The 26,714-nt window shown below is 42.9% G+C and overlaps 1 protein-coding gene across 1 annotated transcript in view; it reads right to left on the bottom strand.

Annotated features, from left to right (window-relative positions):
• Positions 1-26,714, bottom strand: part of COL11A1 (collagen type XI alpha 1 chain) — a 309,931-nt gene that overhangs the window by 270,533 nt on the left and 12,684 nt on the right. The window contains exon 2 of the mRNA XM_048496576.1: positions 22,926-22,936. Within this exon, the coding sequence (XP_048352533.1) occupies positions 22,926-22,936 (11 nt within the window). The remainder of the gene's footprint in view (positions 1-22,925; positions 22,937-26,714) is intronic.

Genomic DNA, 26,714 nt, shown 5'->3' with positions numbered 1-26,714 from the left:
CAGCCCAATTTTTTAAACGTTCCCGAGTAGACCTCCAGTGGTGGGAAAATGGGTAGCTGTAGAAGTTGAGGCAAGAAAGTGGTGCCAATGTGGGCTGGACATTAAAAAGGTGCAGGTTTTCATCCATATGATGCACAAAGACACTTTAATGTGATCTTTTTTAAAACATCATATCATACTATGTGGAAAAGTCATAGCAAAGCAAAGAAAAACCCAGAAGGTGAGCTGAACTTCACTGGCTAATAATGCAGGGAAATTCTGCTAGAGGTGAAGAGATGTTCCATGTGCATTTGGCCTAAGATTTTAATCACGGCATTTCTTTCCCGCTGTTATTAATTTTGTGGTTACTTGGAATGGCATAGATGTAGTTTACCATTATTAAAGCTGGTTTTATTCTTAAAATTGAAAGAGAAAAATTACAATATGGAATTGCTATAAGACTCATTAACTGAGAATTCTTGGTCAGAAATCTGTTATTATTCATGGAGCTGTGTCTGTTACAAATTTAAAAGCCATCTAACACAAACCACTGCACAGCAGGACTCTTTCACCCTACCTACTATTTATCCTCACTGTTTTCTGTGATGCCTCTCTGCTAAAGTTTGTCACTTGTCCATTGACATCTACAGAATGTGTCCTTTTTCATTCTCTTGATGAAACTAATACCTCAATGTTCACGCCTCATTACTTGTCACACTGATTGTCACAAAACACTTTTTCAGACTCCCAACATCCTCTCTTAAACTTCTGGCATTATTTATACCACAATTTGTCAGTGAGGGTTGCCTTCTAATCCAACTAAAAATAATTGCAATGCAATAGAAATAACATAAGCTGTTAAAGAGAGATATGTGTGAGAGGCAATCTCTCCTGACCTCTGAAACTTCAATGATGTGGTTCAGGTCCCTTTAAAGGGGAAGACAGGAGGAACTGGATATAACACTGACTGACAGTAAAGATGTCAACCCCCATTTGATAAAAACACTTCCACTCACATAAAACATTTTGCTCATATTTCCTGCCATCTACACTGGCTCCCTCTTCACTGATTCATTACAACATTTTATTCCAGTTTTTGTTTGCACAAGGGGTCTTCAAAGCAGAAAACTGTTAACGTGAGTACTATCTAATCAGTGAACACAACAATTTAGAAACAGATAGCAAATCAACAAGAAACACCAGCAGCAAATAAATGCTCAAAAGCTTATCCACTAAGATGAGGAAAAAAAAATACCCTTCAAATGGATATCCTCAAATATGTGGTGAAATGGTAAAATCATGGCCTGTCATTGAAAACTGAACACAAAAGGGGCCTGATGAACCTCTCTGATTTACATATTACAGAAAACACTAATCGGGTCTGGCATGCCCACCCTGTGTATAATGCAGCCGTCACAGATGTATTCCAGATCCTCCTCAATGCTCCCATGGATGGTGCCTAATTCAGATTATAACTGAGAGACATCTGGAGAAGGGGCTTCAGCTTCCATATCCATCCACCTACCCCAAACCATCTTTCTGATCTGAAACAGTCTTTTTTTTTGGGGGGGGGGGGGAGCATTTTGTCTTTGGTGGAAACAAAAAGTATGCATATGAATTTTCCTAACAGCACACTCCTGGGACCACTGCAGATCAGGAAAATGGCACCATGGAAAGCTTCGCACATGCCCCAGCCATTATCCTAATCAGAGGCATACCGAGGAAAAATGGCGCCTGGACACAACTAGGTCTCTGGGCTCCCCCCCTAGGGGCATGGCTCAGGGGCATGGTGATGCCCCCAAGCCCCCCTGTTAATTGGACTCCCTAGAGCCCAGCTGCTGTTCTCCCCACAGCCTGGGAAGAGAGCACTTGCCAGATTTCAGGACATACTTTTATAAGCATGGAGGCTGGGGTGGGTCTTGGGGCACTACCCCATCCCTATCTCCACCTCTTGAGGTCATTACCCCACCCCAAGCCCCACCCCTGGCCTTTGTGCTTATAAAAGCAAGTCCCAGAAGCCAGCAAGTGCTCTTTCCCCAGGCTATGGGAAGAGCAGCAGCTGGGCTCCAGGGAGCCAGGGCGGGGGGCAGGAGGCCTTGGGGTGTGTAGCCATGCTGAAGCCCCAGCCATGCCCCCAAAGCTCCGCCCCTGGCCTCCGTGCTTATAAAAGTCATCCAGGAGGCTAGCAAGTGCTCTCTCCCCAGGCTCTGGGGAGAGCAGCAGCCAACCTCAAGGGAGCCCGGGGAAGGGAAGTGGGGGGGCAGAGCTCCCCCTCATCCCTGGAGGCCGGGGACAGGGTGCCGGCACAGGTCTTTCAGCCATGTGGGGAGTGCCGGAGGCCATTCCCCACATAACTGAAAGGCGTGCACCCAGGGACATGGGTATCCCCATGGGTATCCCCATGTCCCTAGGCTGGTATGCCTCTGAACCTAATCAGTTGCTGTGCACATGGAAATTGAGGATAATCTACGAGGAAAATGTGACAAAACACAAGCTTGGGGATCCTGTACCAAACTGTATTTTCCATAAAGTATGAATCAGCTGCTCCAGCTGAAATCCAGGGTCAGATCTAGATTTTTTGAAAGGGGGCAAAGGTACAAAATGACACCTCCTATATATTATATACATAATTTTCTTTATATATAAATATATGTATATAATCAACAACTCTTTTAAATGATAGAATAAATTATATTGATCTATATGAACTGTTCATGAATAATTGCACTTTTACATTATTTTATTTAACTATAATGTTGGAATATTGCTCAGTCCCTCTGCATACATAAAAACCCAACCCAAGGAGGAAGTTTTTCTGCATTGTCGAAGACTTTCATGGCTGGATTCAACTGGTTGTTGTGGGTTTTCTGGGCTGTGTGGCCGTGGTCTGGTAGATCTTGTTCCTAATGTTTCGCCTGCATCTGTGGCTGCCATCTTCAGAGGTGTATCACAGACCCGCTCCTATTGTATGTACAAAACCACACTAATGCAGGTAATTTGAAGAGTACCTAAGGTGATCCAGTGAGCCACAGCATTCTTAATTGAGCATATACTAGGCAAATCCAGAAAAAATAATTCTGATACTAAAAATGGGTTTATAAATTACACCTAAGGAGATCAGGTGGGCCCAAGGGTTCTTTAAAAAAGCATGTACAAAAAGAAACATCAAAACATAGTGAAAAGCAAACAGGAAAGATTGAGAAAGACCAAGCAGGGGTACTTTTACCATAAGGAATATATTATTAAGGAAAATGAGACCCTCTCTGGTACTGAACAAATGAAATGGGGCAATTCACTGAACTTTGACAGGGCACCAGAGATTTCTTGCCAGAACAAATTCCTTAACAGAGTCAGCTATTTCCTGACTGCTAGTTCTGTTTGCCTGGCCATTCTCCCCACAGCCTGGGCCATTACAAGGGCATTGTAATGGGCCATTACAAGGGCATTGTTTGAGGAAAGATGTTTGTTATTATACTCTGTCCCACCAAAAGATGAAAATTTGGTTCTGCATTGTTCGGGGGAACTAGAAGTAGTGTGCTTCTGTGGTGGAAAAAAATCCCGATGTTAAGATGGCCACCATAGATAAAACCACCTGTATCTTTGGAATCTCTTGGGCTATCATAACGGTTCTAACAGCATTCTGCTCAGTTGTACCTGGGGATTTCACCCCACTATTTTTATTCCTAAAAATTCAAACCACCCAATTTTTCCAGCAAAATAGAGTTGTCATAGGGTGAAAATGCCTGTGTTCTCTAGGTCCCACTTGGGCTCATCCTGTAGTTTTAACTTCTGCAATTCTGGATGGGATCATCAGAGGCGATCTTCGCTTCTCCACCCATCAGTTTTTTTTTCAAAACTCCAAACCTTCCAATTTGCCATTTATTTCTTTTTCCTATAGGTCCCTGAGATAGCTACCACCCTTCTCTCACCTTTCCAGGTTACAAAGCATATATAAAGAATAAAGTGTCTGTGGATTAATTCAAGATTGAGGTTCTTTCTTTCTGTAAGACAAAGTATAATGCTTCTCTGTGCTATTTTGATTCTGGATAAAATTAACAGAGGAAAGAAGCTACTATCATTTTGTGAGGATACTAAGTGGCCCTGTGTATATTATACCATATATTACAGAAATACATAATATCTAGCACATCAGGCATAAACAAAAAAGTCATTCTCAATATGTTTTCTATCAATTAAATGTATAAAAATGATGAACAATGACAGGGCTTCTGGTGAGCCCAGGTAGGATGGCTGGCACTGCTTCTCCACCAGGTAGGATTGGTTTTTTTGGGGTGGGGGAGGGTGACTGGGGGTATGGGGTGATGGGTGGGAGGCCTGGTGGGAGGGCAGCTTGGCACAGCTTCTCTGCCAGGCACTTTTGAACATGATTTCAAACCCTCAACTAATGGGACCAGGGCAGTCTTCTGCATGTCCCGTGGTTAAGAGTTCATTGCAACATTAGTGAATTATTTAGGTAAGATTATCTTCACATGACTCAGGATTATTTCATTTTACCATTTTAAGCATTATGTAGCTTGTCTAGCACCATCCAGTGAACCTTTCTGACTCAGCAAAGATATCAACCCAGATCTCTTTGGCTCAATAGCTTTTCTTTCTTTCTTTCCACTGACTAATTCAGTAATCAGTTCTGTTAAACTGCCTGACTATGTATGTTAAGAATGCTTTTTAACTGCAAGCTTTACTTCCTCATGCTGCCATGCAAAGAGAATGTATTGCTTTAAAAAGTCATAGAAATGTTGAGGATGCATAAATATCTAGTAGGGCTAGTTTATGTTTATAGACCCTTAATCTGGATCAGACAACTCTTAGAAGACATTCCAGCATTTATAGGACAGTCTGCTAGAAATATCTCATGTCACAATCAATCACAATTTAACTATTTGCTCTATAACACTGAATGAATTCAAATGAATTCAGAGTCGTAGCCTAGACTTGGACAGGACTAGACTGCGTGATTTGGTAAACCCGCAACAGAAAAACCTGAAAAAAGCCATATCAGCTTTTTTCAGGTTTTTCTTATACCAATAATAAAACCCAGATATATTTTTAAAAAACTGAATTGCATGCAGGTTTTTTTGGCTTTTAAAATATCTTTTCCCTCTCTCCACCCATGGACTTGGGAGCCAGCAGAGGAGGGGAAGGAAAGACCCATGCCACACTGAGCAAGTTATGTGTGGAGAATCTGTCTCCTGGTTGACCTTCTTATTCCTTCTTCCCATGAGCCCTTCCCCCTCCCTTCAGCTGGAGACAATCCCGTCCATCCTGACCCTGGGCTCTAGCTGTCCCTTCCTCCCTTATCCCAGGTGCTGACATTTGTGGACGTGGCCTCCCTTGCCCCTTGCTTATCAGGCAGAGCAGGCCCCAACCTCAGGCTTCTGTCTCTGTTGGTTCCGAGGCTTCCTGCTTGGCTGAGGTCAACTGAGATCTTTTCTCATCCAAGAGCCCTTTCACCACTGCATAGGTCTTTGGTGGTGGTCCCTACCATGGCAGAACTTCTTCTTGATGCCACAAGCTGTCTGACTCCTTTGCTCCGCCGATCTCTCATGGGGCATTCATCAATACCTATCTGAGTCATGCTCAATGGTAAATGCAGCATCAGCCAACTGGGACTATCTGAGGCTGACAGGAAGGGATAGTCTGGGGAGGCCATATCCATTCACTGTACAATTACAAATGTATTTTTTTAATGACTACATACCAATAATTACTGGTCCTACATCACTTGCCCTTGGCATACATTTTGCTCTAGGCCAAATTAGTAGTACCTGAAGAACTCACATTTGTGGTTTAAGTATACCCTATTCACATCTAAAAAAGGAGAGGGCTCCAGTTTTTTGTAATGAGAGCCAGTGTGATGTAGTGGTTAAGAGAAGGTGAACTCTAATTTGAAGAACCAGGTTTGATTCCACACTCCTACATTCCTGCTGGGTGATTTTGGGCTAGTCACAGTTTTTAAACTCTCTTAGCCCACCTACCCCACAAGGTATCCATCGTGAGGAAAAGGGAAAGAAGTTTGTAAGCCCCTTTGAGTCTCCTTACAGGAGACAAAGGGGGGTTATAAATCCAAACAACAACATCACCACTACCTCTTCTTCTTCTTTTTCTTCATACAAACTAATGTGTCGGTGAGAGTACTCAAACTCTCCCCCTACCCCACCTTACCTTCCTATACACCATTCAGGGTTTCCAGGTACCCACTGGAAACCAGTGCGAGTGGAAGGGATTTACCAGCAGGAAAGTTAGTCTAGGCCTGTGTCGCTAGCAAGGCACATTTCCCATGTTGAAATCCTATTTGTTCTGGGCCAATGATTTTGTTTTCTGTAATCCATGAAGAGAGTTTATTGTGCAAATATTTTGCATATACCTTGCCAGTGATGGACAATAAACTAATCGGACGGTAATTGGAAGGGAGCAAAAAAATCTCCCTTTTTGAAGACAGGAATTATAATCGCATGGGTCCAATCTGATGGTACAAGAGCTGTTTGATTAACGGATGTAAAAAGAGCTGCTAGTACCGGGGACCACCAGTCAACAAAGTTCTTAAATAACTCTGGGGGGAACCCGTCGGGTCCTCATCATGTCACTAGTGACAGAGGGACACTGGTATTTGGGCAATCCTAACTTCAAACATGCTGGCCCAGTTCATTTCTAACAATGGGACTGAGAAGGGCTGAGAAAAATGCATTTGAAGCAATTAGGCACAAGGAGATCAGCAGAGAGTTCCTTCTGTTGTAAATATGCACCCCCTTTCCCTATTCAGTTTTAGATTTGACTATAATAGATATGTAGGTAAACAAATATAGCAATGCCTGTCACACCTAGTGTAGTAATAACAGGACCAAAACAGAGAAAAATACTAGGAATTTCACAAATGAGTTACGAAAGTGTTTATTTTTTCCTTTCAAAAGCAGGAACCTGATTTGAATTTGGGGTTCCCATGGCTTCCCACAATGGACCTCACAACCTGATTCTCCAGTTCTCTTGCCACCATTCCACAGAACAGCAGAAGAGAAATAGGGAATGACTCAGTGTTATACCAATATGTGATGGAACTTATGGTATAAAATCAGAAGTGACATTACAGCAGCATAATGCTTTACGTGTCACTGAAAAGTCTGTGGCTTAATCATGGAGTTTGGGGTGAATTCTAGAGTCTACATCATATGTGTCAAACTCAAGGCCCGTGGGCCACATCCAGCTCAGCATACAATTATATCCAGCCCACGAGATCGTTTTATATATCTTTGTTTAATGGCCCGGCTATATGAAGCACCAATAACACACACTTCAAATCCCTTAATGCAGCACAACAGCTGCCTTATCAACAGGCACGTTGGTGAGGGGTGGGTTCTGGGGGTTCAAACCCCTCCCACTGTCCTGCCCAGCTCCAGCCCCAGACTTGCCTCACACGCCGCATCCCATCCCCCAGAGAAAGGAGCCACTCCTCCCCAGATTTACTGGGATGTCAGGAGCCAAGGCAAGCCGGGAGTGGGGCAGCCATGGAACGGCCAAGTCACCGACAGCCTAAGCTGCCTCCCTTGGGACATGCAGTCACAGTCTCCCTCCTGCAGGTTAGACAACAGGGAGGTGAGCTCAGAGCTGCCTCAGTGGGAGTGAGGAAGGGAACTTTGCAGAATTTCTGTGCCAAGACATGTGGACAGACTGAAGTTCATGAGGGAATATCTGTTCTCTTTTCCACAGCTCCTTCCCGGGAGCCCTTGAGCCCTTCTGCCTTTCTTGATCCCTGAATCCCTTAAGCAATCTTTGGAGCATTGCCCTTTTAAGAAAATCATAGAGACACCCAGCACGAGCAGCAGCTTCCTTGAAGCCAAGCCTCAGAGCCTATGGGGAAAGGAAAAAATGAGTGGATGAGGAAGGGAGGGAGGGAGGGAGACAACGGGTGGCAGTGGTGGCGGGTGGCAGCAGTGGGGTGGTGGCTCGCGTATAAGTTGAGGAGCGCTTTTTGGCAAAAAAATGTGCTGAAAAAGTCAACTTATATGCAAGTATATATGGTAAATGTTTACTGAAATTGCCAGTAAACCCGTGTGTCTCATATGCAGAGGTAATGTTCAAAAAACGTTTAGTTTTAGTCTGTTCAACAAATGTTTATCCTGTTCAGCCTGCAACCTAAAGTGTGCTTTGAGTTTTGGCCCCCTCTGCAATTGAGTTTGACACCCCTGGTCTACACGAATGCAATTACATCACTTTTAATTTTGTGCTGCAAGTGATGTCAACCATTGCCACACCAGATCACTTATCCTCACTCCCTGCAATCTTTCACCAGGCGCTGTCACTGAAGTGACAACAATAATTGTGGAGAAGAGGATGAAGTCTTTCCCCTCAAGCTGTTTTCCTCATTTGAAATGGCCCTACAGGGCTGCTATTTTCCCCCACTCATGAAAATATACAGTGTCCCTATATCTCCAGATTAACATTGTATGTATGTTCTAATAAGCAGTTGGAACACATTGAGGGTCATTTTCAGATTACAGGAGAAAAGAAACTTAAGAAAGAAATACTGTGAGTGGATCTAGGGGGGGGGTAGAAGGGTCAGGGCTTGGCCTAGGTCAGAGGTCTACGGCCTCAAACTCTCCCAAGTGTTTGAACCTAAAATCCATAACCAGGGCTGATGGAATTGCTCCCATGAACATCTAGGAGAGCTACTGAGTCTGCAGACCAACTGGGGCTCTCAGATGCAATTCTAAGGGCCATCTGTCATTAGAGAGGTGCCATTGGGAACACGGTCCTGCTTACAAAAACACTTTTGTTACTGTACCTTTAAAATTTGCAGACTTCATCTGGCTGCTTTCCTGCTCCTTCCAGCTGCAGGAAAGGTGGTGCAAGCACAGCAGCAAGTAAGTAAGGTGAATTTGGATGCAAGGCAATCCCTGGCCAGCTATTCAGCTTGGCCCTCCCTGGTGGGGTGCCAGGCACTGCTCTGTTGGTGCTGGACTTCTGAACATCCACTTCTTCACCCAGCTTGCTCCTCTTCTTCCCCATCCCCATGGTGGAGAAGCAAGGGAAAAGGAAGAAGAGTGAGCAAGCTGGGTGAAAAAGCAGCCATGCAGAAGTCTAATGCTGATAAAGCAGCACCTGCTGACCAGGGATTGCCCTGTGTCCGAACTTGCCTTGCTCATTTGCTGCTTTTGCCCAGCTTTCTGCCTTTCCTGCAGGCCATAGGGAATGGGGAAGCAGCCAGCCACCACCATGATTCAGCGACTCTGCAAATTGTTTAAGGTACCCTACCAAAAGGTGGGGGGGGGGTTGGTAGGTGTAATGGGAAAGGGAGTTTGACTGGAGACAGCTGGGGCGGACATGGTGCTCAGGCAGCTGGGGGGCAAGATTAGAGAGCATGCCCTGGGCGCAGTTTCCCATGGATACGACCCTGGAAGGGTGGAAAGCTTAAGCCCTTCAGCCCATGCTGTATTTCCATTCAAAATTGGGCATCTAACTTTTTTTTTGGGGGGGGGATGCTTGGGAGGCTATTCACACAACTCCCAACTCAGCTGGTTCAACCCTCAGTATCTATGTTGCCACAGCAAAAGCTACCAAAAAGGGGTAGCAAAAATGCTGCCTTACTGCAGCCAAACCAATGTCCACCTATCACTTTTGTCTATGCACTAGTGCACACTCATTGTGCTCTAGAGACTATATTCACACTCATAAGGGTCTGATTAAGTGCTTTCATAATAAAAAAGGAGCACACAGTAATGGAATATTAACAGTTAACTTGGTAAAATAAAGCTATGGGGAGGGAGCAATTCAATAGCTGAAAAGAGCATGGGTAATTTTCCTCCCTTTGGTAAAACCTGGACTACAATGAAAAGTGCACTGCTTCATTTTTTTCCCATTCTTGCACCTCATAAAACTCATTATTCTCTGTCAGTGGCAGAAAACCTGGAACAATCCAGCATAGCTTCACATGCAGCCAGTCTGAAGGCCAGACTGAAAAGATGCCGAGTTTGTGGTTAAGTCTAATATAAACTAGCAGAGGCTCTAAAGACGAATGTTCCAGGTCCTCCTTAATCATCGTAGATTTTATAGAGTTCCTTCCATCTGGAAACAGAATTTCAGAAATGAAAAATAAACTATATTTCTAGTGCTGTGGGTTTCAAACAGTGTTCAAGAAAACCCTGGAATTCCTTGGATGACTGTCAAGGGTTTCTCAATGAGACAGTAAGCAACAGCAGACCAGCATTTCTGCAAGACAATTTCCCCACCATTACCAGTCTAGTCTTTACAGGGTGCAGTGACAGAAAGGAGACTGGTACACTTTAGGGAAGATGCTCAGTTCATTGAAAACAGTGCGTTCCAAGATACCTGACCTGCATGAACTAATCAAACACCTTCAAACATCCTCTAAAATCCACAGCAATACATGGGGTAAAATGGTTCTCTTAATGTAAAAATTTGACAAAAGGATTTAAATAATCCACTAGCATTTTAATAATCCGCTAGTCACTATTGCATCCTTCAGAACAAAATTAGAATCCAACAACACCTTAACCAGAATTTTACCGGGTATAAGCGTCTATGAATCAATGCTCACCTGATCTCCAAAGTGCTACTGAATTTTAATTTGGATTTAGTTCTATTACTACAAACATAACTACCCACCTGAAAGTGCATTCTGTCAAACATTCTAATGGAAAAGAATGAATGAAATCAAAGTAGCAAGCAGAGTCAAGATAGCAAACTCAGCTTCTCAAATACACACAGAGACCATATATTTTAATTCTGAACAATGGCACCAGAGTACAAATCAAAATAATCCTTGGACAGGACTAAAAAAAGACATTGGCAGCCAAAGTAGCTGTTGTAAGGTCAGCTAGCCCCTGGTTGGGCATTACAAGTGTATGTCACAACCAGTAATGACAGTGTTAACCGTCTGTTTGTATGTAATCAAGACGCTGAGGTCCCATTCTAATGAGCTGACCTACTGCTTAGGCATTGGCCAGTTTAGTAGCCACTGGCTACATGCCTGAGCACATGTATGTCTAAGGTTATAAAAGCACCTCAGTTTCTTTGTTCTGTAGTAGGAAGCCAACTTTGACCATGTGCTTGGGCTGATGTAACAATGTAGTCAGGGTAAAATAGAATTTATTGTTTTCTTCCACATTTACCATTCCTTTTAGCTGGGAAGTTTATATAAAACTCACTGGTATCTGGGTCATTATTGCTTTTCAATATACTCTGGATTAACATTAACCAACCAACATTTTGAACCAGCTATAGTTTCTGAGTTGTCTTGAAGGACAGCTCAATATGGAGCACATTGCAACAATCCAGCTGTCATGTTACAAAAGAATTGATAAGCATGGAGAGATCAGCTGAGTTTAAGAAAAAAGAGAGTAGGCAAACCTGATAGAAGGTATTCTTGGCCACTAGAACTGCCCACTTTTCCAACAGGATAAGTCCACGAGTACTCCCAGGCTCTTAATCCATTCTGCAAAAACCAACTCCACTCCACCCATGACAAGCGGATCCAATCCCTATAAATATTAGTCTCTCCACCAAGAATTACATCTGTCATTTGGATTCAGTTTCAACTTGTTCTGCCTTAGCTATCTGACCACAGCCTCAAAGCACTGGTTCAGACCCAAGATGGAAGCTTGGATAATGAAATCCAGGGGCAAAATGCATGTGATATTGGCATTTGTCCATCCTGTGGCCGCTAACATTATTTCAAAAGCATTTGTAGTCCTTTCAAAAATGCCATGTAGCCCCAATCCAAACTGGGAATAATAGGTGACAGTACCCCATGGTTACCCCATGGACCTTTTCAGGTGTAGAATCAGCTCCCTATGGCTGTTTCTACACTGGAAAAGGCATAAAGGGAAACGACCTCTTTGGGCTACCATACACTTGATCAGGAATGGGGCCTCGTGGCAATTTTTAAGAACTACAGCTGCTTTTGAAATGGCATTGGGGCCATAGGATGGATCCCTGCCTGCCATCCCTTGTAATTTGGCCCATAAAGTTGGGTGTTATCTGTGTGTTGCTAATACCCAACCCAAAGCTTCGAAAAATCTCATTCAGCAGCATACAGTGAAGTGCCTGAATGATAGAACAAAACTCTGCCCAGCTGATTTGGCTCCTCCAGTAGAAACAATTTTCTGCCCCCCACATGACCCTCAACTGCATCTGTCTGGGGCACCTTTTCCCACCCTTCCCCGTAGTAGCTACGCCACTGGAACAGAACTAGGTAGGCAGTATAGAACGACTAACGAACAACTAAAGCAATCTCAGTTCCAAACCCAGTTCTGTAGCCAAACTGACATGGGTTTAGGGTGTGTGTGTCATTGAAGAAACCCCTGGAGGTTCTCTATCAGCACTTTACTTTTTCTAGAGAAAAAGAAAGATACTCTTTCTCTAGAAAAAGTCCACTACAATTGGGTATCTCAACCCTAGACAAGCAGGGTCAAGGGAGAGCTGTCTCAGACAGTGAATCATTAACTATTTTAACTAATGACTCCACTATCTTTTCCAGGCATGATTTTACATGCCAGAACAGGTATGGACCAAGAGTACAAGTTTTGCCTCCCACCCCCTCCATGGGCCTGGTCCCTGTAAGCATCAATTGGCAAGACCAATCTGAATTTATTTAAAAAATAGATACACAAATGAATTTCACACTTCAGGTAATAGATCTATTCTCACCTTGGCTTCCAATTTGGAATAAATTTTATCAGCTAAAATCCTTACGAAAACATCAAAACTAGGGTCCAGATTAAGATCACTTGGTTAGATTTAGGTGTTCCCAAGTCACAAGCCTCTTTAAACAACTGAGCTGGAGAAAATTCAACTGACACAATGGTGGTGGAGAAAATGCCTTCTTTATTACCATCATTAACATCCCACATCTTGAAAACGAGATCTATGGCATGCTGTGTCTGATTCATAATGCTAATAGTGTTCTAGTCATCACCCAATCTTCATCATAATTTCCCAGCTCCCTGGCAGAAACTACCAAGTCAGGAGCCTATCTTGAGATATGGCAGCAAGAAGCACGCTCCCCACCCCCTTATAGTTTCAGATACACCATCATTCCATGGAACAACAGGGGCCTCCAGTTTCTTGGGTGCCAAAATCCTCCAGAGCCACCTGGAAACCATGTATTTCCAAGAGCAGACCATTCATCATTACCCCTGCAGAGAAACTCAAATGTGCCTTCAGAAGACAGTGGTCTGACCATGACAAGGAGCAAACCTATAGCTCCCTAATCAGATTACTGACCTGAGATAGACCCATGGATGTCTCAGTCGTGAAGTCCTGAGTCTGACATTAACAAGGCAACCTCAGCATGTCAATGTCCCCAAAGAGAATCATCTTTTGGGGATTCAGTACCAAATCCAAGATCACTACCATCAGCTCTGCCATGGACAATCTAGGTGGATAGCAACCTAGCAAGGTTCCTAACCTGTACCTGGTGCTCAGTATAAAGTACATACAATCAAAGGTGTCCTCTGTCTTCACTGGGTATCTACTGATGGAAAAAGATTCACAGAAAAAAATAATAGCAGCCCACTCCCATTCACCCATCAGATGAAGGCTGTTGCATCATCTTATATCCTGCTGGTACCAGTTGTGCCAAATTGGTAACACCAGATTAATCCAGCCAAGTTTCACACAAGCAAGCCAGGGTCATCAGTTCCTCATACAACAGATCAGATATTATAAATATCTTATTTTTCAAGGCATTGCACAGCAACAAGACAGAAGAGGAGCCTCACCACCCACATTTCCCTGGATAGGATGGTGATTTAATAGCATCACATCTCTCTGCATGACTTTCTGCACCAACTCTTCTCCCAATATGTTCGCATTTCAAGCACCCATCTGATCGGGAATTAAAACACACACACATGGTGTAGCACCTCCCCTCCCCTGATCCTCATGATTACTGCTGTCAGGAATGACTCTCCCATTACCCAATCCCAAGCAATAAAACCGACAATGGGGCTTACTCCAAGATAAATGTCCACAGGATTGCAACATAAGGCTCCTACAGTATGACATTAACAGGAATGGTACAATTCTGCTTAGCATTGCGAAATACTTTTTCCATGTACTGCTGCCAAGCTAGGTCTCGCCACAGTATACTTGTGCCTTTGATTTTCCCAAATGAAATTTGTTTTTCTAAGTATTCTAAGTATTTGAGCATGTTAAGATCATGTTGAATCCTGACTCTCTTCTTCAGAGCTAGGTATTTCAACCAGCTTTGTGTCATCTGCAAATCTGATAGGCATTTATAAAAATGGCTGAACAGCACAAAGCCCTGTAGTACTCTATTCAGCACTCTATTCAGTCCAATTGTGAATTATTGCCATGGTCCAATGATAGTGCAGTAGTCAATGAGGTATTGATGTAACTGAAGTTAGTCTAGTAGTATAACTAATTTGTGAGGCATCTAGATTAATCTCCAACTGCTTAACAAACTATGTTATAATTATCCCAGAGTGAAATCAAGTGTTAACACAATGATGAAAGTGAAACAATTTTTTAAAAAAATCAATAGCTTTTGAAGAGTGTCTGTTGTTGCAAATTCTTAGCCAAGTGTCAACTTCAAATCAACAGAATCAAGTGTCAACAGAATCACACAAAGACAGACACTGAACAATTTAATCTAAAATTAGAGTTGGGTTGTTCATATATGATAATGAAATCTGCATGGAAATTCACAGTGCAATCCGACACAAATTTGCTAAGATGCAAGTTTCACATTCTTTAGTAGCACAGGTAGTGTGCAAAGGACTGCAGACTTAGGGCAGGGGCGTAACGAGGCAGCCCTGGGCAAACTGTAGCCCTGGGCAAAACCTGAGTTGGATGCCCCCCCCATGGGCGGCCACTCCACCATGACCAAAAAATTTTTTGCACCAGGACATTTGCCCCAATTGCCTGCAGAGTGGCATTTTAGACATATCAGCACCGAAGTTCAGGCATATATCATCAGGAGACTGTCCTTATGCTACTCCTCATGTTTGAGTGAGGTTTTGGACGATTCAAGGAGTCCAAAGGGATTCATGGACTCCCCAAAGGGGGTGCCCATCCCCCATTGTTTCCAATGAAGGAATTCAAGCTAATAGGAGATGGGAGGCTACAGGTTTTGAGGAGGTCCCATAACTTTGGCCCTGGTCCAAGCTGCACCCAAGCTTGAGGGGGTGCCCATCATCCTCAAGATGCAGTACCCTGAAATTACGGTGCCAGATACATCCAAAATGCACCCCTACAGAATATCCTAGAAATTTGCCCAAGAATCTTTTGGTTTCTGCATTGGGGTTTTCTGCATTTGTGTCAATGGGACACTGTTTGCAGGCCTGTGGGGGCAGCACATTTAGAGGCACAGTCTCTCAAAGCTTTCCTTGGGGTCTCATCCCAGGAGGACTGCCCTAATGATACCCCAAAGTTTGGTGCAGTTTGGAAGTTCACGGGGGCCAAAGTTATGGACCCTCAAAACTGTAGCCCACATCTCCTATTAGCTCCCCATTTCTAGGAGCAGAGCTGTGGGGATGGGAAGTGCCCGCTTTAGGAGTCCAACAGGTTTAGGACTCCCTATAGACCAAACCTCCACCAAACTTTGGGGGGGGTAGCATAAGGACCAGTCTCCCTGATGATGCTTTGAAGAATTTGCTAGTGCCACACACTAGCCACTCAAATCGCCCTGCAGGCCAAAAATGTAAAGCCACTAAAATACCCCAGCAGGAACCCAGCCATTTTAGAAACCATGCCACCCCACCAAGAATTGATGCCCTGGGCCATGCCCACCCCTTGCCCAATGGGCATTCATGCACACCAGGAGAAGGTGACTTAGGGAGCAATCTTAAGCAGGTCCACTCAGAATCCTACTCAGTGGGGCTAACTCCCAGGAAAATGTGTTATGATCATACTCAGATGCACTACTCCCCATCACACATATAGATGCAGGCCTAAAGGTATTATTTGTAGCAACACATGTCCTCATGCTAGCTAGACAAAAAAGTAACTCTACTGGTGTTTTTCATAATTACTTCTGTGTACATTATTATTATTATCATCATCATCATCATCGTCGTCATCATCATCATCATCATGTCTATCCCATCATCAATCATCAATTCATCCTATTTACACACTAGAGCTTATATACCGCATACTCTCCCGAAGAGCTCAGAAGAGGTGCGTTTCACACACTGATACACAAAAACAAATTCAAATGGATTCAAATAAATTCCGTTACATTTTAAGCGTTTCAAAACACAGCAGCTCTGGAGTTATCACTTCCATTACAAAAAACAGGTGGCATCCAACAGCTTAAAACCCCCAAAAAAGAAGGGGGGACAGGGGGGGGACAGAAGGAGAGCAGGGGCTTTTACATCATGCACTGGCTCTCTCCAAAGCCCGGTGGAGACAGCTCAGGTGCTTACAGGGCCCTGGCCTGGCGAGACTCATTTTACCCCAGGGCCTTGCAGGGCCCGGACAGCTGGAGGAAGAGCGTTCCACCAGGCAGGGGCCAGGGCCGTAAAAGCCCTGGCCTGAGTATAGGCCAGCCGCATCATGGAGGGGCTGAGGATCTACTCAACTTGGAGGTCAGCTCTGCATGAACGCATGAAGTAGAATAACTGGTTTATATGTGGGCCCAGAGCTGATTCCCACAGTTATGAGACTGGAGACCACGCATGAGCCTTAAAGGAGTCAAGTACCAACTTACATGCTGAAAATGATTTCAGAACTCAATTGTTAGTATAGATGATATTACATTATTATGTTTGCATGTCATTATATCTAATTTTGAACATGGCCAAAAGTGCAGACAGAAAAACAGACAGATCAAGGCTGGGCAGAGAAGTGGGATTTTTCTATAACCTGGGATTTAACCCCAAGCTTGCAGGGAAAAAAATCTATAAAGTGGAAACAAGTCCCCTAATTCAAGAACAAATGTGCTCATGTGATGACATGTCATTAGATCAGCCACCATCTTGGGTAACGCCTAGTGATTGTGAGGGATCCCATGTCCAGCCTGGCACTGAGCAGCCCCCATTCCCTGCCAAATCAATGGGAATTTTTAGAGGGGGAAGGCAGAAACTGGAGAAAATGGGTGTTGACTACCAGCAATGTTTGAGCTGCAGAGGAGGGTGATCAGCTGCAGGTAGGAGTGTGCATTTGAATATTCTGAACCAAAAAAAGGTACCATTTGAATGGAACCAAAAAAGCCTTACGTTTCTTTGGCTCCTGTCAATGGGCATCTTAAAGCTTCTTTACATTTTTTAAAGGCTGCTGAACCCCTCACCACCTGATTTGTGATGGGTTCAGCAGCTCTTTATCATTTAAAGAGCACAATCCCATCACAATCTATGGGGCAACCTTTGCAGAGCTCAAGGGGGTAAGGTAGAAGCACCAAATTTGCAGTGGGGCTGTTGGTGATTATCCTTACACAAACCCCCAGATTTGGTAATAGGAATAGTAGATCAGGGAAAGAAGGTGAAGTAGGAGGGAAAGGAGTAGGTGGAGACTGGTTTAAGGGAAAAGAGGGGGGTTGGAAAGAAATGTAAGGAAAAAAGCGGGTGGAGGAAGGTGGCTGGGGGGCGGGGGTGTCAGAAGCTGGAGGAGAAAGCAAAGATCACTGAGGAAATGTCCCTGCTATTTTCTCATGAGTCCTCACTTGTGCACTTCTATAAATACAGGAAACAATATGTCTAGAAAAAATACACTGAAAACTATAACTATGTTACAGACAGGTCCAAAGTTGCTCTTAGTGAGTAATGAGCTTCATTTTACATTTAAAAAATGCCTGCATTTTCTTCAATCAATATGAGCATGTCTGCCTGTGAGACAGACATGAAACATCTTTCTGAACACAATGAAAAAGCCAGCCAGGTTATTTTGCTAATGAATTAGCTATTTTAGTGTGAATTTGTATGATCACAGCTGATTAAACACTTCAAAAAGTATTCAATTGCTACTTGTTTTTTCCTTGCTCAAGCCCCCATTGTCTTGTATTTCTTGATGATTCAAATTGTCAGAGTTTTTCTGTTAGCTTGTTGAGAGTAGGAAAAGAATAGCTATAGAGAATCAAGAACCTTAACCAGGTTCTCTGTAGTGCACTAACAGTTCATAGAGCAGGAGCAGACTATACTCCTAAGCATGTCACAGGATATACAGCCCTGATACTGCTAAAAAAAATTAAAATAACATATAAACAGAAACTCACAGAACCTCATTAAGGAATAAATCACTGACACTGTCTTCAACCCTGGCATAGCTCCTGCAGCTACCAAGTCCGAACTTGATGACACTGGCTTGTAGCCATTTGTCCTAGATATGACAGAAGAGTTTTCACAGACTTAGCACTGATTTCTGCTCAGATCTAGACTTTGTATTGCAGTTGTCCAGTTTTATCAGATGTAAAGTACCATCCCTTGAAGTAGGCAGTGATGAGTCCACGGCTAAGGAAACCTACTACAGACCCAGAAGAGCTGAATAACTTTCATCCAATCTCAAGTGTACCACTGTTGAGCAAGGTGACTGAATGAGTGGTGGCTGAACAACTTCAGGGGCTCCTGAATGAAGTGGATTGTTTGGATCCCTTACAATCTAGCTTCAGGTATGCTTATGGGACTTAAATGGCCCTAGTCGCCCAAGTGGATGATCTCTACCAGGAAATGGAAAAGGGGAGGTGAAGCCCTGCTAACTCACCTGGACATCTTAATGACTTTTGATACCACCAGTCAAAGTAATTTTCTGGACTGAATTTGGGGACTGGAAAGTGTACCTGGAAACAAAATTAGGTATTTTTTGGAATCATGTTTCAGTATTCAGAGTTATTAAAGTTCCAAATACTAATGTGGGGTTCAAGTTCAGTTTTTTTTCAGAAATCTGAAATTATCCAGATCTGCTACTTCTTATGGACAGTATTTTAGGGGGGTGGGGGCTACAGTGGCAGTTTCTGAGCAAATAACAACAAAGTTGAAGAAGAGCTAGCACTGCCTGTCCATTAAAGACCCCCTAATTTTAAGTAAATAGGATCAAAGGGTCCAATTCTCTGGTCCCCTGAACAAAGTTCTCCCAGGATGTTTCATGGTTTCTTATGTAAGAAAAAGTTATGCTTTCTCCAGGGCATAGTACAGGAAAACACAAAACAGCAAGCACCCAAAACCTTTCAATGCAGTTACAACCAACAAGCCCAGCAAGTACAAAAAACTAACATCAAAGCAGATAATCCTAATAGAACCACGGGCAGGTGTAGCAAACCCAAAGCATCCAATGTCGAACCAGAGAATTCAAGAGAAACCAAATGAAGCAAGGGAAGGGACAAACTAAATCAATTTCAAACCACAGGAGCCAGGGAGAACCCAAGACCAATGTAGAAACACAAGCCCAACAGAACCAATGTTAAGCCACGGAATTTCAATGAAACTAACCTGGCAACCTTCCGCTAAGGTGCTATCGCATTTGTCATACAATTATGATAATACAGAGGTGCTACATGGGGGATTGGGGGAGTTTTGACCCAAAAACTGGAATATCTCCTGTTCTGCATGGGATTGCAGATTCATTGCTTGGGGTTACTGCAGATTAAGCAGGTGGCAGTAGTGTTCTGGGATGCCTTTCACCAGCTTTGGTTGATGAACCAGCAGCGGCTCCTCCTGAATGGTACATACCCTGGTAACACCTGAAATACATAACTGCAAAGTGATCTACATAAGATTGTCCTGTTCTGCTATCCAGAAGCTACAGATGGTACAGAATGAGGTTGCCAGAACCTTGATTGGACTGGGTCATAGGAACCATATCACTCCAGTTTTGTTCCTGCTATGTGGGCTCCTGATTCATTTCTGGGCCCATCAAGGGGCCGGTGTTGACTTTTAATGCCCTATATTGCCTGAGGCCCGTGTACAACAAGGACTGCCTTTTCCAATTTGCACCTGTCCATCTACTCTGCTCATCTTCAGAGGGACTGCTTTGGTTGCCTCTGCCACCTAAGGCTAGATGGGTAGCGATCCAAGAAATTGCTTTCTTGGTCATGACACCAAATTCTTGGAACTCTCTCCCCAGTGTGGGTAATCTGTCTCCATTTATTGTTATCTTCTGCCAGTGGGTAAAGATTTTGTTTTGTTTTGTATGGCTCACTCAGAAGAAGAAGAGTTGGTTGTTATAGCCTGCTTTTCTCTACCATGAGTCTCAAATAGGGATGTGACATTTGGATAAGCTGAACAAAAAAAGAGGCACCATTTCAATGCAGCAAACAATGCAAATTCAAAAAAGAAGATTGTGACAGGGGGTCCAATTCTATGGCCTTTCATTTTTCCTCTATTTGGGGTCCCATAAAATTAGGCCTAAACCAATCTTCATCAAAGCTGGAGGTACAGTGTCTCCATCCCACTGGTTCTTCTATACATTTTTCCTCAGACCTACATTTGCCTGATTAGGAAAACATGCATTTGGGAACCTGGTGGTTTTCTTCTAATGTGTAGTTCCAACACAATTACTGGCCATTGCTTGGATTTGATTATTGTGAACTTGAAGATGTTTCTTATTTATATAATCAAGGCAGTAATCCTATGCAGTTACCTGGAATTAAGTTCATCTGAATGAAAAGGGCCTACTTCTGAGCAAACATGCAAATATGATTGCGCTGTAAAGCACTGGTTTTTTTTGTATAGACATTCTATCTCATTTTAATCGATACTCCCAAAAGTGAAATGCTGGTGCCAAGTTAAACTCCTGGAATGCGTTTTCTGGATGATCATATCTGAAAATATGGTAATCCAAGAATTGCTGAGCTGCATAAGAAACATGATGTGCTCTTTGCTAGTAAGATATGTGAATCATAATTAAATGAAAAACACAGAGAATAAGATTGCTGAGCCTATACATATTCAGATACTCAAAGCAGAAGTTAATTTGATTTGAAGTAGAACTTATATGGCTTCCAAAATCATGCATGAAGGCAATATGCCTGTACATGCTTCTTTCAGTGACAATTACAAGTATGGCCAAATTATATCACATAACTCTACGAAGTGCTCCACTAACAACTGAATACTGTATATACTCATGTATAAGTCGAATTTTTCAGCACATTTTTAATGCTGAAAAAGCTTCCCTCGACTTATACGTAGGTCATTAAAAAAAATTTTGTGTTTTTACTTTGCCGGCCAGCAGGTGGCGCAGTTTTTATGCTAGTGGCACCAAAATTTCAGGGTACCCTCAGAAGACTCTCCTGATGATACCAGCCAAGTTTGGTAAAGTTTGGTTCAGGGGGTCCAAGGTTATGGACCCCCAAAGGAGGTGACCCATTCCCCATTGTTTTCAATGGGAGCTATTAGTAGATGGGGCTACGCTTTTGAGGGTCCATAACTTTGGACCCTCTAAACCAGGGGTAGGGAACCTTTAACACTCAAAGAGCCATTTGGACACGTTTTCCATGGGAAAAGAAAACACTTGGAGCCGCAAATAATTTTTGACATTTAAAATAAAGATAACACTATATATTGGGTTTTTTAACCTTTTACTCTGCTCATTCTAAGAAGCGCATGGATGTGTCCGCCCTGCTGCCTGCAGGGCGGGCAAGGATAGGGCCAGTGGCTCGGCCTCGCCGGCCACCGGGAAAGCGCCCGCCCTGCTCCAATGGGGCAGGCGAGAGGGGAAGCCAGCGGCGCGGCCCAGCCGGCTGCGGGCAGTTGGTGCGCCCACCCTTCTGCCTGCAGGGCGGGCAAGGATGGGGCCAGCGGCTCGTGGAGCCGCAGTGCAAGGGCAGAAGAGCTGCATGCGGCTCTCGAGCCGCAGGTTCCCTACCCCTGCTCTAAACCAAACTTCACCAAACCTGGCTGGTCTCATCAGGAGAGTCTCTTTATGATACAAGCCAGGTTTGGTGAAGTTTGGGTCAGGGGATCCAAAGTTATGGACCCCCAAAGGGGATGCCCCATCCCCCATTGTTTACAATGGAAGCTAATAGTAGATTTTTCATTTCTGATAATATCCCTCTTAAAATCTAAGTTGGGTTACATTTGGACATACAGATGATGATAAGGAATCCAGTTTTGAAGGATTTTAACTCTTGTGTTTTAGCTTGGTTGCTGGTTGAGCTAAGATTTTTGTACTTTTAAAGTTATTGTTGATACCATATTGTTCTTGTTGACCCTTTTTTCCACTTACAGGGCTAGTTTACTGTTTTTCTTTGAAATAAATATTCAAAAGCATTTAACCTACTGATGCTTCAATTGATGTAATTTTATTGGCATCTATTTTTATTTTTGAAATTTACCAGCAGCTGCTGCATTTCCCACCCTCGACTTATACGCGAGTCAATAAGTTTTCCCAGTTTTTTGTGGTAAAATTAGGTGCCTCGACTTTTATGCGGGTCGACTTATACACGAGTATATACGGTAGTCAGTTATCTACCAAGTGCTGTTTGGTTCTACTCACAAATTATTATTATTTAGCGTTGTAAACCTTTATATTTTTCGTGTTATTTTAAAGTTAAGTCAATCAGGTAGGAAAGGGGACATTTTAGATGAACACAGAATGAGCATGCAGACAGGCTAAACGCTGCCTCTCCTGTGTTTTATCCTGCTGTAGTTTACTGTGGAAGCATTTTTTTCTCCATGTCCGGCTCACTTCTTAATGCTCTGTGAGCCTGGCTCACTGAAAGCAAACAGTGAAGTAAGGTATAGAATTTAGCTCTCCTCACTCATTTTTATTTAAAGCTACACACATACTTTTGTCAGATGAATGGGCAGATCTGTGTCAACACAACAATGTATAGTTTGGCCCTTGACTTATTTAACTAAAAATGGTTGCCTGATTTACCTGCCAAGGTAACAGCAGATAGGACAGTGGTTTTATATATAAAAAACAGGGTAAAGAAATTGGTAAACTCTTTGTCACTTCATTTTAAAGAAAACATTAAAGGGATCAAGACTTATCGGATCCTCACCAATTTCCTTACATGGCTCAGCTGGTTTGGCCTTCAGTCTTGTACATCTAATATACATAGGGTTGCCAGCTCTGAGTTGGGAAATACCAGAAGATTTTGAGGGTGAAGCCTGAGGAGAGTGGGCATTGTGGAGGGGAGGGACTTCAGTGGGATATAATGCCATACAGTCCATCTTTTAAAGTGGCCATTATCTCCAGGTGAACTGGTCTATGTGGTTCGGAGATCAGCTGTAATCTCAAAGCAGCTTTAGCCACTACCTGGGGGCTGGCAACTCTAAATATACATTGTTCATTGCTGAGCCCTTCGGGGGAGGGCGGTATAAAAATGAAATAATAAATAAATTATTATTTCCACTTGCAATGCACACACAGTATTGAAAGCATCCCAGAAGTGCAAGTGCTTGTCTTCCCCAGGCTTCATTCCCAAATCTCCAGGAGTTCCCCCATTTGAATCTGGCAACCCTGCCCCACCATTCCCTTCAGTGGCTAGGGGGACCTGGTAACTCTACTATATGCTTGCATAAGTGAGCACAATGTTTGCTCTGTGCCTACTGAAGCAGCCTCAGAAACAACAGAATAAGAAGCAAACAAAAGCCATTAATACCAATTGAGAATTTGGAAAGGGGGCATATACCTTTCAAAAAAATACAAATGAATAATAAACCTCCACCAAACTAGTGAGGCAGCAGTATGACTCATAAACTTAACATTCTAGAAAAAATAGATAGCCTTGTTTGGTTGGAAGATCAGTGGGTAACTTGGCTAGTTGGTATACATACATCTCTGCAGTTTTATGCCTGCCAAGTCTTCTCTTCAGACTCTTCCCCATCATATGACCTTCCTGAACTCTAAAGCTAAGCAGCCAGGTATCATAAGAGTCAGATCCAACATTCCTGAAATATTACAGACTATTCTTAATTTTGCCAGTAGGGTTAATTTTGGATTTATTATCATAATTGTATAACCAAGATTTTTTTTGTTTCACATTCTTAGTGGTAATCATACTTACAGGACTACCTTGTTAATATCTGCATTCCCATTACTACAGACATTACTACAGACTACTACTTAACAATGAAGGTTTGCTCACAGGTGTTTAACACAGGTTAAACACTGCAAAGAAGACTTTGGCCGTGTCCACACAACACAATCATACCGGGTTACAATCGTTATGTTACAATCTGGGTCTATATTATCCCGGTTTCTCCCTTTGAATGGTTGCCCGTTTCTGTGAAGGAATCAAGTGAAGATCAGGAGGAAATACTCCAATTTCTTTCGCACGAGCCTGTTCTTTGTTTTGTTTTTTACAACGTAGATGCAGTACACATGCCGGTGTGCTGCATTCTGATTGGCTCTTTCTCCTCTCCCAAAGGCAATGCTTTTGATTGACAGATCCACAGCAACCGCAGGAAAACCAAGCAGGACACACACACCCTTTTTCTCTAGCTTTGGAAAGGAGCAGGTGCAGTCAGCACCTGCAAGCATGTTGTGCTATACAAAGTAAAAACTTTTGACCAATACTAGGCACAGCACTATATCCCATCCACATTTAAAGGTGTGCAGGAAACCACAGCATGAGACACTCACACACACACCATTTACCAAATAACATTTGACTAGTCTTTGGGGCTGTCATGGAATGAGATCATCCTGCCAGAATGGGTGCTTCCCCAACCCTACCCTACCCTCCCTGGGTTCCATTGTGAACAAGAGCCAGGAGCTGCAGGATTGGGCTGGCTGCAGCTCGGCTAATGAGAGGCACTTGTGAGAGTGCGCTGAAACAGGGTTAGCTTGATGTAAGGCAGGGAGATCAGGCAGTGAGGTGGGAAAAATAAATCGGTTTTGCTCCCATGGCTTTCGAACGGAAGCAATTCAACATGGGATTTTTGAAAAGGATCACCATTTTGGTAATTTTTGAAAAACCTGGGATGAGGAAAATGTTGCAGGATGAACCCACTTTAGGACTAGGAACCATACAAACTTCTTGGCCAAACCCCGATATTTGTCTTGTTTAACTCAGGATATTTGGACCATGCAGAAACAGCCTTCCATAACAAAGCGTCCACATTGACTTGCCAAATGGATCCAGTTTGCACAAGAAATAAGAATCAAGAATTGAATAAGCAATAAGAAATGAAACAATACATGTGTCTATCACCTGACTTTTACGTTGCACTAGGAAAAACCATAATGCAACACTACATGAGAATCCTGTCACTGTCCTCAACTGATATACTAACACAAAATATTGGTTGAAACCAAAGTAAGTTTTCAAGTCTTTAACTGGGCTTGCAGAACATATAACCCACCCCCAAGCTGCAGTGAGAAATATATGCTGCTGTCTTCCTGGGGCTGAAAAACGTGTTTTATTTTTGGCACATCCCTACCCTCTTGCCCTGCAATATTTGCTTCATTGAAAATTTCCCTGGGCAGTTTCTGGACTGAGTTGGGGGTTCCCCATACTACACCGTTCTTTTCCTGTACTAGGATAAAAGCTGTTGCAGACATTTTAATCAGGGGAAACAGTGCAGAAAGGAATGACACATTATTTACTTCAAAAATATCACTATATCACATTTTCAGAGGTGTGTTTGAGGACACTCCTTGGAAATCCAACCAACCATGTGCAGCTTGATCCAAACAGACAAGACAGTAGTGTTAATGGGACTACTGCAGAGTTAGTGAGTGCAAGGATTATGATTGTGGGCAGCAGCAGAAAACTAGCCTAGGTCTCCAAAAAGTATAAGTATAATGCCAACTTCTTCTCTAAGCTACTCAATCTCACTTGCTTTGAAGCCCATGACATATTTTCTATTGGTCAAATAAAAGAAGGCAGACCAAGTTTCCAGTTTTATATTCCAGGATTTTGAATCGACACTAAGTGAAAGACAAGAACCATATTATATTTGGTCCTAAATATTTGCAAGTTTTACAAAATGCTGAAGTCAATATCTCAGTTGCATATTGCTAATATCTGTAACTGGGTATCTCTTGGATATATTTAGACATCTAAGAGCTAAACTAGACATGACAGCATCCACCACAAGGACTCTGCTGTTGTATTAAAGTGATTTAAAAAATAACCTGAGGGTCCAAACCTAATTATGTCATCAGCATGGTAGGCTGAGGTTCACACACATCCCCGACCCCATGTACATTTTTCAGTACCAAAAGAGCTACACACACACACAATCACAGACCATAGCAACAAGTGTGTGATACCACAATTTATCCACTTACACTACTCTAAAGAGAAAAGTGCTCAAGTGTTCATGAAAAGAGAATCTATTTCCCCTAAATAGTATTGTGGGGACAGGCCAGAATGTGTATAAATTTGTTTAATCAAGAATTATGGAAAGTCATAGAACCAAGGATTTGCAATGAATCAAAATGGGAACTTCTGTGTAAGTGACCAAGGCCTGCAGTTTTGCAACAGGTCAAAAAGGCATGTTACCAGCTTGCTAGCAGAGATGCAGGCAACTACAGATAACATCTTTGACATCTTGGCACTGAGGACCTACGTGACAGAAGACAGATGCAATTTTATTACTTTGGTTTTTGGGTTAGAAATGAATGTGATTAGTTAAATCAACAAAGTGTTTTTCTATATAGCTAAATGAACACATAAATGATAAGTGATACACATTCACATGTATTTGTATTTTACTATAATCCTATAATTGTTAGAATCATTGTATAAGTCTTAGAATCATGTTTTAACATTTCAAACTGAAGAATGGCAAAAGAAAAGTTTTATGAGCCTAAGGAATGCTGCATAGCCTGAAGGGATAGCTCTCTCT

The sequence above is a fragment of the Sphaerodactylus townsendi genome, linkage group LG05 (assembly GCF_021028975.2).
Source record: "Sphaerodactylus townsendi isolate TG3544 linkage group LG05, MPM_Stown_v2.3, whole genome shotgun sequence".
NCBI classification, from domain to species: Eukaryota; Metazoa; Chordata; class Lepidosauria; order Squamata; family Sphaerodactylidae; genus Sphaerodactylus; species Sphaerodactylus townsendi.
Note: the sequence above shows the minus strand (reverse complement) of the source record. Positions and strands in the feature narration are given on the sequence as shown.